Source organism: Hyperolius riggenbachi, chromosome 3 (genome assembly GCF_040937935.1).
Source record: "Hyperolius riggenbachi isolate aHypRig1 chromosome 3, aHypRig1.pri, whole genome shotgun sequence".
NCBI lineage: Eukaryota > Metazoa > Chordata > Amphibia > Anura > Hyperoliidae > Hyperolius > Hyperolius riggenbachi.
In genome coordinates, this window is record NC_090648.1 from 455,600,201 (window position 1) to 455,617,609 (window position 17,409).

Sequence of the window (17,409 nt, forward strand, 5' to 3'; positions counted from 1 at the left end):
CGTTCTGCGCCCTCTCGCCCGTTCCCTCCCTCTCCCTTCCCCTCTGAGCGGCGCAGGATGGATATCCGTCCTGCGCCTCATAGGATAGGCTTCTGCCTATCAGATGCCGGCGCTCACCGGCCAATCAGAGGCCGGGGATCGCCGATCTACGTCACGGCGTAGCGGCGTTTGATGTAAACAGCGGGGATTTCTTCCCTGCCTGTTTACATTATGCGTGCGAGCCGCGATCGGCGGCTCGCACACTGTTCACGGAGGCAGCCTCCGTGAACTGGCATGCAAAGGCCGCTCGATCGAGTGGCCGTTTCTATGCTATACCACTAATGACCCGCCGACGCCTATGGGCGTTAGCTGGTCGTTAAGTGGTTAAAGAGCTGAAACTCGGGTACACAAAATCAAATACTTATCTAAAGAGAGGGAAGCCACAGAATCCTACTGAGGCTTCCCTCGGTGGTCTGCTGTCCCCATTGCTGAGCGCGGCCCCCCAAACATTAGCGACAAGGCATTGTCACTAATCCTATCGGGGCCGAGCAGCCCCTCTTCCGCATTCATGGCTGTGCAGTAGCCGACTGAGCCCGCCCGCGCATGGGCAGTAAGCTGGATCCGTGGGCTCTGTGTTGCTGGGCATGCGCGGGTGAGCTCAAGCTTTTAATGCACGGCCATGAATGCGGAAGAGGAGCCTTGCGGCCACGATGCGGAGGGGGGCTCTCACCAAAGGGGCCACCGTACCACTGATGGAAGCTTCAATAGGATCCTGAGGCTTCCCTCTCTTCATGGTAAGTATCTGTTTTTGAAACTGAGTTTCAGGTCGGGTTAACTTTAAAGAGTACCTAAGGTAAAAAATCAGAAGCCTAAGGTAAAAATCAGCCCCCTCCAGACTTATCGATCTCTCATTGTCATCCTCCGCCTCCCTAGATCTTCTGTAACTGGCCCCAAAAAGTCCTCCAGTCAGGGCCATTTGGCACAGGCTCAGAGTGTCTGCACAATCCCCCGTCACGCTCTTGTGCCCGGGAGCGTGACGGGGTTCCAACTAAAAGGGATGTAGCACAAAATAAGTCAACATAATTTTTTTTATTGCAACATGTGTACTATGTCTTTATAATATGGAAGAGAGATTATGTTACCCTGTATTTCTCATTTGAAGTTCGTAACTTCTGTTTTTCTGTAAAATGATCTCAGCACTGTTTGGTCAAAGAAATTTTCAAATAAAGTTTGTTTTAAAATGAATGGCACAATGTAGGTGCCTCTTTCAGACAGATGGCTGAACTGACAGGCAGTTTAACCTCCTATCTGCCAGCCACAAGCGCCTTTCGCTGCAATGTCGCATCTGAGCAGGCCGCACTCAAATGTGACTACTGCCTGTGCCGAATACAAGCATACTTCCAGCCGGTGCAAGGGAACAGCTCACAGGCAATGAATTCACCACCTTCAGTTAGGGTCAGAAATGCCCATTTCCGATTTCACAGGAATTCCGATTTCCATTTTTCCATTATTTCCGAGTTATTTTATTAGTCATTTTTTGCATATGAGAATGCAAAAAATGTAAAAAGAAATCAGAAAAAGGAATATCAAAAAAACAGAAAAGCAGTCTTGTGATTGGTCTAAAATGACCACGGTGATCTGATTTTTGCAGAAAAATTCTGTATACTCTGATTGGTCCAATCAGGGCCGGGCTGAGGCAGAGGCTGAAGAGGCTCCAGCCTCAGGGTGCAGTGTAGGAGGGGGCACACAATTCATTCAGCTGTCATTCCCAATTGTGTTTGAAGCACAAAGTAATAAGAAAAGGACATACATAGCAGTGACTGCAAGCCAGATAACTAGAGATTAAGGTGTTGGGGATGTTGGGGGCCCTGGGGCGCCTCTTAGTCTAATAGCAATTAGTGTGTGATGGCTGGGGTGGGAGGGATGGAGGGGCGCACTTTGCTGTCTCAGCCTTGGGTGCTGAAGGACCTTGTCCCGGCTCTGGGTCCAATGCTTCCAAGTTCTGTGATTAGGCTAAAATTACCGAGTTTCTGTAAATCGGATTTCCGATTTCCGTACGGAAATGCTGATTTCCAATCAGAAATGCGGAAATTTAAATTCTGCAGAATCCGAATTGGCATCCCGACCTTCAGCCCCCCATGTGAATGAGGCCTAAATCAGGCCCACAGTGTGCTACTGATACCAAACTTACAGAATGCAGAAGTTAAACATAAAGCAAAAGTCAAATGCACAACAACACTATAAACAGCAAATTCCCAGCAGCTGCAAAGTGCAACATACCTGAAATTACTTTGTCACGGATTAGTCACTGTTATTTAGCATATACATATCTCCAGCACAGACAAATACGGTTAATATTTTAACAGTGCACAATTTTATCACATGCCAAGCCTTTATCTGAAAGGGAACGGTCAAGCAATAATATTTATCATGTCTGTATGTCACCGACCGGCAGAGCTTGTTCGAAGGTCGAAAGAAATCTATAGCCGTATTGTGTGACTGTGAACGTAAAGGTTTGTTTGTAGAAGAATACTGGCTAAAAAGCCAAAGGTGTTTTCAAAGAGTTGCTCAAGTTACAGCCTTCCAGAAAAACCCTTTTGTCCGCTTAGTTAATCCTTGGCTTTGTGACTTTGACAAACCTGCCAGAAACGAGACCACCAAGACTCATTTACTAAACCCCTGATGATCAATGATCCTAAGTGGTGATGGTCATGTCCAGAGGTGCTGATAAGGTTTTTGTGGCTCCAAGCAGCACATCATCTGTGGTTCCCCCTCCCCCAGTCATAAGTAATGTATATTTGGGAATAGGTGCATAGCAATCAGTATAGCAACCATAGCAGTTGCTATGGGGCCCGCGGCAGCCCTACGTCACAGGGGGCCCGTGGCTCAGCAGAGGACAAATATTATGTTCTGGCTTGACTTGGTGAACATTGAACATAGGTTAGGCATTGTTCACCAAGTCAAGCCAGACCATGATATTTGATGGTTTCATGAAAATTTCCTCTGATGTTATACTCCACATCTAGCTGCCTCCTCTATGTAGTACCAGTGGATTTGCACATTGTGTACCTGCTAGGCTCAGGTGCCTTTCTCCGTGCTTTGCTCTCTTGGCTCCTTACGCTGGCTGTTGCCTCGAAGAAATTGTAAATTCGCTTATTTGGCCTGACGAAGGGCATACTCAGCCCGAAACGGACTAGTGTCGTTGCAAAATTAAACCATTATGCCAATTCTACTAATATGGTCTTTTTTTCTGCCGGCCAAACAATTTGAATAAGCCTTTATTGAGCCTCTTTATTCAAGTTACACAGATTTTTTCATGTCAAGTTGTGTGTCTTGTATCAAAAAAGTTTTTGTACTATCTTTGAGACACTGCATTTTTGCACAATTTTTTTGATATATTACATAAAGTCCAGTACTTATTGCCACATAGATTATATGGGTATAGTGGAACACCCGCTACGTGGACTGTACTTTTTTGCCTTTAAGTTTTAAAGGACAGTACCCACAATATATAACAACAAGGGTATGGCCTCCCTATCCCCACCACTCTCACAGACCTGCAGATCAGCGGTGACCCAAAGAGAGGAGAGCAGTGCACAGGAACTGTGTGGCACACTTCTAATGCAAGAAATGTGCAATAGCCGCACTTCTCCATCTGAAGTGTACTGCGTGGTCACTGCGCCGCTCTCGCCTCTCTTCACGTGACCGCTGATCTTAGGTCTGTGTGTGAGTGACAGGGAGGCAGCAGTGGCCATTAAAGTCACAGACAGGGTGGCTCTGGCAGCATGGAAGGCCCCTGCTGTGGGTGAGGCCCAAAGCTATCGCTTGGTTTGCCCAGGCCTAGCTGCACCCCTAGTCATGTCTAGGAGAACTCATGGAGAAGCATGTGATTAGTTTGTACAGGCGATAGACACGTATGCAAGTCTCTGATTTGCTAGTCATGATCATGTGCTAAAGCAGGATGTGATGCCAGCAAATCAGAGCTTTGCCAATCTATCAGCTGATGAAACAAATCACCTGCTTCTCCGTGAGTTCTCCTAGACATGACCCACTGCAATGCAAAAATTCCATTCACACTAGCTACTGGAATAAAATGTGTCCGTACAATCACATATGTGCATTAACCATTTTTTCACCCAGATACTGCTATGCCCTGAAATGGCCCGGGCAATGCCTGCATGGGACCAGTGCAAAAGTTAGTTATGCTGATTTATAATCATGGACTTGACATAGGAGATCTTTTTTAGACTCAATGTTGCAGCCTGTAGTAAATTTAAAAATGTAATGTGACTGAACTTCTCCAGGTGGAAGATAGCCAATTTTGGATTAAATCCGGGGTTAAATATATCAATCATATTTTCACGGAGGCAGGGGCGTAGCAATAGGGGTTGCATCGTTGCAGAGGTTGTGACCGCATCGGGCCCCTTGGGCCAAAGGGGCCCCAAGGGACCCTCCCTCAAGCACAATGTTAGCTCTCTGTTGGTCCTGTGCTCATAATAATTACTTCTATAGATACTTTGAATAGTGGTAATCATTAGCAAACTGTTCCCCATCCCCGTCTTGCACCTCCCACACTGTAATTGCCATTGGCAGGTTTTGTTGTGCCGTATCAATTGCCATGTATAGAGTGCTTTGGGGGGACCCAATGTAAAACTTGCATCGGGGCCCACAGCTCCTTAGCTACGCCACTACACGGAGGGTGTATTCAACTCTTTTGCTACCCTAAGATCGGAGTGCAGTCTTCCACGTCACTCCATGTTCCACTATTTCCAGCTTCGTGAGGCAATCAGAACCCAACTAGGTACTTCAGGCGTCCTCATTAAACCCTCTGAGCTGGAACTTTTAGTACTGAATAAGGATACTTCTAAACACATTTTAAGCTACTATTTAGTTCTGTCACAAAAATCGGGCCTTCAAAAATTTGAGTTAGCTAAATCTAGATGGCAATCTGAACGCTATGAGTTTACATCAGCAGACTGGACAGAACTTGAAATGTACTATACAGGGCCGGCCTTAGGTTTCACAGCGCCCTGAGCGTAACCAGATTTTGGTGCCCCCCCCCCCAATTCATCCTCTTCGCGTATCAGTGCACCACACACATACACTAATGGGGGGGGGGGGGGGGGTGGGCGTGCCTCCGTCCATCCTGATTCATGACATATAGCTATAAGTCCCCCCCCCCCCCCAGTATAGGTAGCCAGGCATAGGTGACCCAGTAAAAGTAGCCAGCTGTAGATCCCTCCCAGTATAGGTTAGCCAGGTAGGTGTCCCCAGTATAGGTAGCCAGTATACTTTCCCCAGTATAGGCTAGATAGGCATTTGTCCCAGCTATAGGTTAGATAGGTAGGTGCCCACAGTACAGGTTAGATAGGTAGCTGCCCCAGTGTATAGGTTAGATAGGTAGGTACCTGCAATATAGGTTAGATAGGTAGCTGCCACCAGTATAGATTAGATAGGTAACTGCCCCCAGTATAGATTAGATAGGTTGCTGCCCCCAGTATAAATTAGATAGGTAGGTGGCAAGCAGTATAGATTAGATAGGTAGGTGGCCCGCAGTATAAATTAGATAGGTAGGTGGCCTGCAGTATAAATTAGATAGGTAGCTGCCCCCAGTATAGGTTAGATAGGTAGCTGCCCCCAGTATAGGTTAGATAGGTAGCTGCCCCCAGTATAGGTTAGATAGGTAGCTGCCCCCAGTATAGATTAGATAGGTAGCTGCCCCCAGTATAGATTAGATAGGTAGCTGCCCCCCAGTATAGATTAGATAGGTAGCTGCCCCCCAGTATAGATTACATAGGTAGCTGCCCCCCCCAGTATAGGTTAGATAGGTAGGTGCCCCCAGTATAGATTAGATAGGTAGCTGCCCCCCCCCCCAGTATAGGTTAGATAGGTAGGTGCCCCCAGTATAGATTAGATAGGTAGCTGCCCCCCCAGTATAGGTTAGATAGGTAGGTGCCCCCAGTATAGATTAGATAGGTAGCTGCCCCCCCCCCCCCCCCAGTATTGGTTAGATAGGTAGGTGCCCCCAGTATAGAGTAGGTAGGTAGGTAGGTGCCCCCAGTATAGAGTAGGTAGGTAGGTAGGTGCCCCCTCATACTGGAGGGGGAGCCTCGGGGAGGGCAGCCCGACCTCTCTCTCCCTTCCTCTCCGGGCCGCCCTCCGTGCTCCCCCCTCAGATGTACACTGCAGCAGAGCCAGAGAGAACAACTCACCTCCCTCGCTGGTTCCGATCGCCGGCGCCTCTCACTTCCCGCTGGTCGCCTCTTCTACATTAGTTACTGATGCACACTAAACTTCCTGCTTAACAGGAAGTTTAGTGTGTATCAGTAACTAATGTAGAAGAGGCGACCAGCGGGAAGTGAGAGGCGCCGGCGATCGAAACCAGGGAGGTGAGTTGTTCTGTCTGGCTCTGCTGCAGTGTACATCTGAGGGGAGAGCAGGGAGAGTGCCCGGAGAGGAAGGGAGGGAGAGGTCGGGCTACCCTCCCCGCGGCTTCCCCTCCATCACGGTGGCTGGCTGCACGGGCATCATGTTTGCGCCTTATCACGGCACCAGGGGGCGGAGCTTCCATGCGGCAGAAGCGCCCCCTGGAAGCCGGCGCCCTGAGCGATCGCACCGGTCGCTCAGGTCAAAGGCCGGCCCTGGTACTATATGTCGAGTGTGATTAGCGCTAATGACAAATTAATTAAAATCAAATGGCTACATCAAATATATTACACCCCCCTCAAGCTGTCTAAAATGGGACAGGGTACAAGCTCCGGGTGTTATAAATTTGGACGTCCTGAAGCAGACTTCATTCATTGCGTATGGGATTGTGACCCGGTTCATAGTTTTTGGGAGCAGGTTACCCATTTGCTTGCTCAAATTTTGCATAGACCAATTGATATCTCCTTTAAAGCTTCTATGCTGAGTATAATTGATAATGTCACCTGCGGCAAACACAATCAGTTATTCCTTAGATTAGCTTTCTTTTATGCAAAGAAAAGTTTATTTTTCAAATGGAAATCTTCTGGGGTACCGTCAGTAGACGACTTCAAAAATTTAATCAATCAAAACCTCCCTCTATATTGCTTAACTTATCAGACCAGAGGTCACCCTACTAAGTTTGACAAAGTATGGGGTAGTTGGATAGAGGATGGCAGCTCTGTCGTTCCTAACCTTGATATTACTGTAAATGTATCAGATCTACACTTGTAATATGGAAATCCTCTCATTGTGTTCACTGGCACTGTCATATATAGTCAATCAGATCTTAGTCTTTTTGATATACATTGATTGTCTACTGGATCATTTATCTTTTTGATATGTACGGGCTCTTTGGGACTTTTTGTTTTGTTGGGGTTTGGGGTGGGGCGGGTGGAGTTGGTTTGGTTATGTTTTGTTTTGTATCATGCAAAATTTTCAATAAAAATGATGTTTTAAAAAAAAGTTGTGATCATAGTACGCATCAATTCTCTGCATGTGTATTTGGGTGCCAGATGATGCCGATAGTTAGAATATTTATTGCTACTGATATTCAACTATCGACATCCCCACACACACTAACCACTATAGCTATATAATATAATATTAACCTTGACCCCATAGCTATGACATCTATCCTATTGCTATCCTATCCCCTAAAGTATAATCCAAGAGGTCCACACACTCAGTAGAGGTTATTTATTCACATAACGTGCCTGATGTCCATTCAGAAAACCAACCAATGTTTTGGGGCCACGGCATGTCCCTTTTGTCAAGGTATTAAAGAAAATGGTAAAATTTTTCGCCATAGTGCCCCTTTAAGGGCCCTCCTTCATCAATCTTATTAGCTTTGCATTGGTGCTTTGCTGGTAATGAACACCTCTATATGTGCATTAAATAGTAGTAATCCTTAACTAATGGTTTCCTTGCGCTTATTACACCTCTCTGGCACTACAGCTGTCCTTGATAGGTTTTGGGGCTTCATATCAAAAGTGTGCTTGGGGCCCCATGTAAAACTCACACTGTGGCCCCAACATCCACTGCATCTACAGTAGCCAAAATGATATTGGAATAGACCACCATATGTTTGAGGAACAGTGTTTTAGCTGAGAAAACTATGCATAAAGAAAGTGACAACAGAGAAAAAAAGTGGCAACAAAGAAAATCAGATCAAGAGTTTGGTTCTATTATGGAAATCATAAGTTGTTCTGTACATTGGAACAATTATTTTATAAAGTTTGTTTTTGTGCAATACTCCACTAATTCTCCAAGTGACTTCAAAATAAACAAAAGAGACGTTTGCCACGGATATCAATGTCTTCCAAACCCTATAGTATGTTTGTGGATCTTGTAGATCAGTGGTCCTCAAACTAAAGTCCGCTGAGGCTTTTTCACTGGCCCCCAAACACAAAATGTATAACTTATAGATGTTGCCCACTGCACCTTTAAATATCGGTGGCCTGCATATAAAACAGCAGTGCTGGTAACACCCATCCACATACTTTAGAAGCCAGCAAGCAGTCGTTCGCTGACTTCCAATCAGGTTCATTGGATGACACTGCTGTCCAACTGGACGGCAGGTTGTCACCAGAGTATAGTTCACCGTCTGGTGCACAAAGACGTTCTTCGGGAGCCCCATGACTGAATGGCTGCTGCTGGGAGTTCTCCTTCAGGCATGATTGGGGGGATTCAATTTAATGTTTTTCAGCATCATTTTATGTATGTTCCAACCTCCAAGCAGTCTGAAGTCTGTTGACCTTGGCCCTTGACCGAAAAAGTTTGGGGACCCCTGTAGTAGAGGTTTCCACTAGTATTCATCGTGATAGGGGTATTTGGGATGATCCTTCCACCTGCAAAAGGAAAAATTATATATTTTTATTGGGGGTAAAAGTGATCCTTTAAAAAAATTACCAATAAGCAAATTAGCCCCGCCCAGGAAGCAGCATTTGGGATTAGCAAATCATAGCTTGTGGCAGCTGATTCCATTAACTAACAGGTCTACTGATTATTCAGTAGCTCCATCTCAGTTAAAACTAATTTGTGTACTAGGACAATCTGTATGCTCCAATCCTCACTAGTGTTAATACCATTTATTTGTTCGATAAATGTCACTAAAAATGCCAGTGTTTGCCATAGGCTCTATATTACCCAAATATACCACTGGATAGTTCTGCTCATGTGTAACAGGAAGCATGGAGAAGCATGTGATCAGTTTGGTCACATGATAAATTATGTCATTCTTATAAAGTGAGAATCTACGTGTAGAAGAGAATCCAGATAACGGGATGCACTTATTCTGTTATCATTTTGGGAAGGTGCACTAAATCTGCATACAGTGATCTCTCCAAGCAAACCCTTCAGTCAAAGAAGATTTAGAGTTTGCCCTGGAGCTGGACTTATCCCAAATTTGCACAATAAACAGCCCCGATACTTACATCGCCATATCATCATAGCGCAGGTTTCTGTTCAGGGCCTCCAGAGATTTCATGTCTTCCTCTTGCAACTCAAAGTCAAACAACTGGAAAGAATCAAACAATAAATGAAAATGAAATCCTATTTAGGCCTCTTTCACTTTATGTTATTGCGACACTGGCGTAACAATAGGGCCTGCAGCCCCTGCTCCCGCGCTCGGGGACGTTTTGTGGGGGCTGGAGGGGTGGCTACATGAGGGGAAAGCCTTGGCCACAGTCGGCGGGGAGAGGGGAACTTTCCCCCCTCTCTCTTACCTCGAGGCTCTCCCCTCTGCGCTCCCCTCCAGCTTAAGTTACAGTGTGGGCAGCGGCGGGCAGATACATACCTTCTGTATGTTCCACCGCATACTCCTCGCTCTAGCGTCTGTTGTCACTTCCGGGAGTGACGTCAGACGCTAGAGTGAGGAGTATGTGGTGGAACGCACGGAAGGTATGTATCTGCCCGCCGCTGCCCGCTGCCCACACTGTAACTTAAGCTGGAGAGGAGCGCAGAGGGGTGAGGGAGAGGGGGGGGACTTCCCCTCGCCCCGCCGACTGTGGCCAAGGCTTTCCCCTCATGCTGCCACCACTCCAGCCCCCACAAAACGGCCCCAGGGAGGGGGGGGGGGCGATCTGAAATTCTGCAGGGGGGGCCCGGTGGGGCCTAGTTATACGCCTCTGTATTGTGGTAAATAATTTTATGGCAAAAGGCCACTAAGTCACTGAAAGTCTATGGAGACTCCCTTGGAGCCTTCTATATTCCTCTCAATTCACGTCTTGCTCAGCTCACATCTTTGTTTATGAAAGTGAGACATCCGTCTTCACAGTTGCATGTATGCTATGCACAGACCGGGGTTCAATACTGCCTATACAATATTTTATGATTGTTGTCGGTGGACATTTACCCCAATTCATATACAGTATACAGACAGAATACCAAATTGTCTTTTTTGAGCTGCCCATTCTGTTCTGTTGGGAGATAAGCAAAGGCCACCAGCAGTATTGCAGCTTTAGTAGTGCAAGCCTATTACTGATGCCTATGAATGCCTATATCTATTATTTATGTATTGCTAATGCCTATGTCTATTACTACTTGAGGACGCTTCTTTGGTAGTTGCACTCCTACAGTACCACAGTTATAATTTTTATTATGCGCTTACATCTTTCGCAGCACTTTCCACACTACATAGTCATGTCACTAAGTGTCCCTCCAAGGCGCGCACAATTTTATTTTTTCATAGTTGTAGTGTAATTCCTCTACCAAAGTCTAAGACCAATTTTTTTTTGGGGGGAAGCTACTTTTATAAGGCTAGATTCCCACTTGAGCCAGACCTCCAATAGCCTGTAGGTGGCGTGTCCTTACCAATGGTCCTTTGCTGGAGCCCGAAGCAGATTCAGTTCCACCATAGGCTATATGGGAAACGCATTGCCCTGGATGAGATTCAAACTTAGGGATGGGCTCTAGCTCTGCAAAACAAGAGCAGCAGCCACTACTATGTCACCATGTGGACACTATTAATGTGGCATCAGTTCTCTTGTACACCTCTACTGCGGACATTCCACTGTGACATACCACTTGGCAAACATGTCTGGGTGGCAGGTAATCAGGGGTGTAGCTTTGGGCGGGCGGGGTAGGACATGTGCCCCCGGGCGCTGAGTCTCTAGGGACGCCCTGCTGTGACCTGTGGGTTTTTTTGTTTGTTTTTTAATTTATTTAACCCCCCCCCCCCCCCCCACCCAGCGGGAGCACAGAGAAGAAGGAGAGCTGTGAACACAGCGGTGGGGAATGGGGGAAGTCTCCCCCCTTCCCTCACCTTAGGGCTCACCCTTTCTCTTGCTCCCCCTGCAGATATGAGCGCCGGCCGGCAGAACACTTACTCCATGTGCGCAGAGAAGACAGATCTGTGCTCCGCTGATCTGGTCTAGACTAGACTAGACCAGATTAGAGGAGCACAGATCTGTCTTCTCCGCGCGAATGGAGTAAGTGTTCTGCCGCCTGCTGCTCATATCTGCAGGGGGAGCGAGAGAGAGGGTGAGCCCTAAGGTGAGGGAAGGGGGAGAGACTTCCCCACCGCTGTGTCCACAGCTCTACCTCCTCTCTGCGCTCCCGCTGGGGGGGGGGGGGCACCTGGCTACATATACTGGCCACATATACCCCTGGCTACTTATACTGGGGACATATATATGCACCTGGCTACTTATACTGGAAACATATATACACCTGGCTACTTATCCTGGGCACATATACTCCTGGCTACTTATATTGGGGACATATACTGTATACACCTGGCTACTTATACTGGGCACATATACCCTTGGCTACTTATACTGGGGACATAAATACACCTGGCTACCTATACTGGGGACACATATACACCTGGCTACCTATTCTGGGGACATCTATAGGCTTGGTTACTTCCACTGGGGACACCTATAGACCTGGTTACCTATACTGGGGGCACCTATTTTGGGGGAACTGCTGCCAGATTAACTGTATTTTGGGGGAACTGCTGCTGTCAGATTACATGTATTTTGGGGGGAAACGCTATGGCAGAGCTCAAACTTCCCTGGCAGACCTTTTACACTACTGCTAAGGTCATGTATATTTGGCCGCACCCATTACCACGCCCACATTAAAAAAAAAAGAAGAAATTGGTAGCATTAAATCGGTCGGACATGCTGCAAGATGTCGGGTCGTCATGGTCAGTCGGGTGCATGTAGGGACGGAGGAGCCTGTAGTCAGCGACATACACGGACAGGTAATGTATAGTGCATTGGGCGGGGGAGGGGGCACATTGAATATTGGGGGGGGGGGGATAGTGTCGGCCAGCGAGGTGGGGGATGCAGCACCACAAGGCCGATTCCAGAACGATTTCAGCATGAAATTGATTGGGAATCGGCCTGTGGTGTATGGTCAGATTTGATCAGAGAGAGATCTGTCTCTTGCATACCTCCCAACTTTTTGAGATCAGAAAGAGGGACACTTAAGCCACACCCCTGCCACACCAAAGTCATGCCCCCAACACACCCCCTACTCACGCATAATATAATGATATCATAAGAGAAATATGCTGCTTTACAAATCAAACTACAATGGTCCTTTCTGTCCTGGTTCATTTTCCTTCATATTAACATTTAAAAATAAGAAATATATCAATGGATGTGAACAGGGGCGTAGGGGCCATGGTTGCAGCAGTCACCTGTGCGGCCGGGCCTGGGGCCCTTGAGGGGCCCGCTCGTCCTCCCCACATACTGTGTGTGTGGGGGGGGGGGAGCGCAGCAGCACGCGCACCAGCATCAGCTGAGGAGACATCAAATACTAACTTTGCTGGAAGCCAGCGACGCATGTACTACGAACTTCTTCCTGTCCTGTGTTTCAGCTCACAGTACAGCCTTCCATAGGGGGCGCTGTTACTGTAAGATGGAACACAACGAACAGGAAGGAGCAATTAGATGCAGCGCATGGATCCCGGTAAAGGTAGTATTCGATGACTCCTCAGCCGCTGATGGTGCGTATGCCGCTGCATCCCCCTTCCGCCTGGCTACCTATACTGAGGCACATATTCCTGCCTATCTATACTGAGGTAGCTATGCCTGGCTATCTATACTGAGGCATCTATACCTGGCTATCTATACTGAGGCATCTATTCCTGGCTATCTATACTGAGGCATCTATTCCTAGCTACCTATACTGAGGCACATATTCCTGCCTATCTATACTGAGGTAGCTATTCCTGGCTACCTATACTGAGGCACCTATCCCTGGCTATCTATACTGAGGTAGCTATTCCTGGCTATCTATACCTATCCCTGGCTATCTATACTGAGGCACCTATCCCTGGCTATCTATACTGAGGCATCTATCCCTGGCTATCTATACCGAGGCACCTATTCCTGCCTATCTATACTGAGGTAGCTATTCCTGGCTACCTATACTGAGGCACATATTCCTGCCTATCTATACTGAGGTAGCTATTCCTGGCTATCTATACTGAGGCAGCAATTCCTGGCTATCTATACTGAGGCATCTATCCCTGGCTACCTATACTGAGGCACATATTCCTGCCTATCTATACTGAGGTAGCTATTCCTGGCTACCTATACCGAGGCACCTATCCCTGGCTACCTATACTGAGGCACCTATCCCTGGTTATCTATACTGAGGTAGCTATCCCTGGCTATCTATACAGAGGCACCTATCCCTGGTTATGTATATTGAGGCACCTATTCCTGACTACTTATACTGAGGCACCTATTCCTGCCTATCTATACTGAGGCACCTATTCCTGCCTATCTATACTGAGGCACCTATCCCTGGCTATCTATACTGGGAGCACCTATTCCTGGCTACCTTTACTGAGGCACTTATTTCTTGCTATCTGTACTGAGGCATCTACTCCTGGCTATCTATACTGAGGTACCTATTCCTAACTACCTATACTGAGGCACCTATCCCTGGCTATCTATACTGAGGCATCTATCCCTAGCTATCTATACCGAGGCACCTATTCCTGCCTATCTATACTGAGGTAGCTATTCCTGGCTACCTATACTGAGGCACCTATCCCTGGCTATCTATACTGAGGCACCTATCCCTGGCCAACTATACTGAGGTAGCTATCCCTGGCTATCTATACCGAGGCACCTATTCCTGCCTATCTATACTGAGGTAGCTATTCCTGGCTATCTAAACTGAGGCACCTATCGTGGCTATCTATACTGAGGCACCTATCCCTGGCTATCTATACTGAGGCACCTATCCCTGGCTATCTATACTGAGGCACCTATCCCTGGCTATCTATACTGAGGCACCTATCCCTGGCTATCTATATTGAGGCACCTATCCCTGGCTACTTATACTGAGGCACCTATTCCTGCCTATCTATACTGAGGCACTTATCCCTGGCTATCTATACCAGGAGCACCTATTCCTGGCTACCTTTACTAAGGCACCTATTTCTTGCTATCTATACTGTGAGCATCTATTCCTGGCTAACTATACTGAGGCACCTATGCCTAGCTACTTTTACTGAGGCACCTCTTCCTGGCTACCTATACTGGAAGCACCTATTCCCGGGTTACCTACTGGAGCACCTATACCTGGCTACTAAAACTGAGGGCCCCTATTCCTGGCTACCTATACTCTGGGCTCCTATTCCTGGCTACCTATACTGGGGCACCTATTCCTGGCTACCTATACTGGAGGTGCCTATACCTGGCTATTTAATGTAGGGTGGGGGTTCTAGTTCCAAATTCTGCATCGGGTCCCTGAGGTCTGTAGCTACGCCACTGGATGGGAATAAAGTTTAGCAGGGGCGCCTTTAGGCATAGGCAGTACATGCCTTTGCCTGGATAGCCATTGGTCCTGGGGGCGCCATGTTGCTGAATTTAGCCCCTCCCCCTGAGCTAAGCCCCACCCCTGACTAAGCCCCACCCCCATGGGTGTTCTATTACTTGCTTCTGCTGCATCTGCTTAGCGTAAGTTGCAGGCAGCTGCCACTGTTTCCCTCTGTGCCTTGTGCATCCTTTTCTCCCCCTTTGTGCCTCCTATCTCCTTGTGCCATCTTCTGTCTCCTTGTGCCTTCTTTAGTCCCTTGTGCCATGTCTGACCCCCTATTTGTCCTTCTTTCTCCCTTTATGCCTCCTGTCTCCCTTTGTGCCTCCTTCTGTCTCCATGTGCCTCCTTCAGTCCCCCTGTGCCACCTCTGCCTCCTTCTGTGTCCCTTTGTGCCTCCTTCCTTCTCTCTCCCTTTGTGCTTCATGAAAATGAAGCCCTGCCTATGAATATTTTCTGGTGAAAGGCTGCACAAATTACGTGTATTTTTTGGTGAAACGCTGCTCGCATTCTGTATTTTCTGGTAAAACACTGCACTACATGTATTTTTGTTGTGAAACGCTGCAGCAATACTTGTAATTTCTGGTGAAACACTGACGCATTACGATCATTTTCTGGTGAAACGCTGCCGCATTACGATTTTTTTCTGGTGAACTGCTGCTGCATTATGATTAGTTTCTGGTGAAACCCTGCCACATTACGATTATTATTTGGTGAAATATTGCCACATTACGATTATTTTCATGGGGGGTCGCCACAGGTTTTTCTCGCCTGGAGTGACAAAATGGCTAGAGGCACCCCTGAAGTTTAAAGTCAATTAAACACATTTTCCAGTAGGAATATACATATTTTTACTTAGATTTGAATACGATTCCTGAAAGAGGGACAAATGAGGAGGAAAGAGAGACCAAGGGATTGCGTTCCCAAAGATGGACTGTCCCTCCAAAAGAGACAGTTCAGAGCTATGCTCTTGGTAGATCTGCCCATACATTGTCTGATGTATAGGCACTTTGCACTGTACCACGTCTATGCCTGCAGGCACTCTAGATGGCGCTGTTGTTTTGTGTCTTCTTTGTGACTGTACCTGCTGGTTCTGTTTGATCCTAGCTGGGGAGAAGCTTTTGGCCAGAACCACAATCCCTCTTTGCAGCAGAAACCGTAATGCCACCTGAGCGGGGGTCCGTCCAATCCTCTCCGCTATACCGTTCAATACAGGATCCTCCAGGAGTACAGGGGTAGCTGTATTGATCCTAAATGGAGACAAACACACAAGCATTACTTTAAATGAGTGACAATGGACATACAAAAGCAGATCTAATGCTTTAGAACTCTGGGCAGTGATAGTTCATCCCGATCTGAATGCTTGTGACTACTTAAAGGGACACTTAAGTCAAACAAAAAAAATGAGTTTTACTCACCTAGGGCTTCCAATAGCCCCCTGCAGCTGTCCGGTGCCCTCGCTGTCCCCCTCCGATCCTCCTGGCCCCGCCGGCAGCCACTTCCTGTTTCGGTGACAGGAGCTGACAGGCTGGGGACGCGAGTGATTCTTCGCGTTCCCAGACTCATTAGCACCCTCTATGCTGCTATATGGTATATGATATATGCTATAGCAGCATAGATGGCACTATTGTGGCCAGGAACGCGAAGAATCACTCGCGTCCCCAGCCTGTCAGCTCCTGTCACCGAAACAGGAAGTGGCTGCCGGCGGGGCCAGGAGGATCGGAGGGAGATGGTGAGGGCACCGGACAGCTGCAGGGGGCTATTGGATGCCCCAGGTGAGTAAAACTCATTTTTTTTGTTTGACTTAAGTGTCCCTTTAATATTTTTATTGAGGGCATGTGACTACTTGATTCTTTTATCTGGAGGCATGAAACTATTTAATGCTCTTATCTGTAAACATGTGACTATTTTTTAATTCTGTGCTAGTTTAATTTTGAGGTTTTTGTTTCTGAAAACTAGGGGACCATGTGACCAATTAATGCATCCAGGAACATAACACATTCTGGTATTTGGGTAAAACAGCTGCTTAAAGTGGACCCAAATTAAAAATACAAGATTTCAGAAATGAAATCTATTATCTAACTTATAATAATAAATAGCAGCCCTTTTTCAGCTGCATGATGACAAATATAAAATGTTTTACATTTATTGGAGAAACCCCTCCCTTCCTTTCATATTGCTGGGACAGAATTCGGCAGACTGGTGGAGGAGATAAAAAACAAAAACAAAACACAGGCTGCTACTGATGATGTCACAGGGGAGGTGATCTCAGCTTGTGTGAGATTTCACATAGACACCGCCCTTGTGAGGGAGGGTAGCTGATGACAAACACACCCATGATCTAAAACCTCCTACTAAGCTCAGAAGTAATGGCTGCCACCTGTATAACCCTAGTTATGAAAAGAGAAGGGTGAAAAGCATGCACTGAAATGCTCATAGGTTTGAAGGAGTGTTTATTTATCATTGTATGTGTCAGAGTGGTGCAACTAAATATTTTGAATTAAAAAATGTTCGGTTTGGGTCTGCTTTAAAGAGACCCAGAGATGAGATATACTGTAATGCTGTCTTTTTACTTATCCAGCCCCATAAGCATGGATGTGTCCCTCGCCATCCTCCTCAGCGCCGTTCAGCCGCAATCTTTCCCGGTAAGTGGCTCAGTGACGTCAGCAGCGGACCTTCTGC

General features: G+C 47.0%; 1 protein-coding gene across 1 annotated transcript in view; it reads right to left on the reverse strand.

Moving 5' to 3' along the window:
• Positions 1-8,107: 8,107 nt before the first annotated feature.
• Positions 8,108-17,409, reverse strand: part of LOC137564256 (aldo-keto reductase family 1 member C15-like) — a 35,547-nt gene continuing 26,245 nt past the window's right edge. Inside the window, exons 7-9 of the mRNA XM_068277906.1 lie at positions 15,812-15,977; positions 9,378-9,460; positions 8,108-8,792 (exon numbers count right to left, since the gene is read on the reverse strand). Coding sequence (XP_068134007.1) covers positions 8,750-8,792; positions 9,378-9,460; positions 15,812-15,977 — 292 coding nt within the window. The 3' untranslated portion in view covers positions 8,108-8,749. The remainder of the gene's footprint in view (positions 8,793-9,377; positions 9,461-15,811; positions 15,978-17,409) is intronic.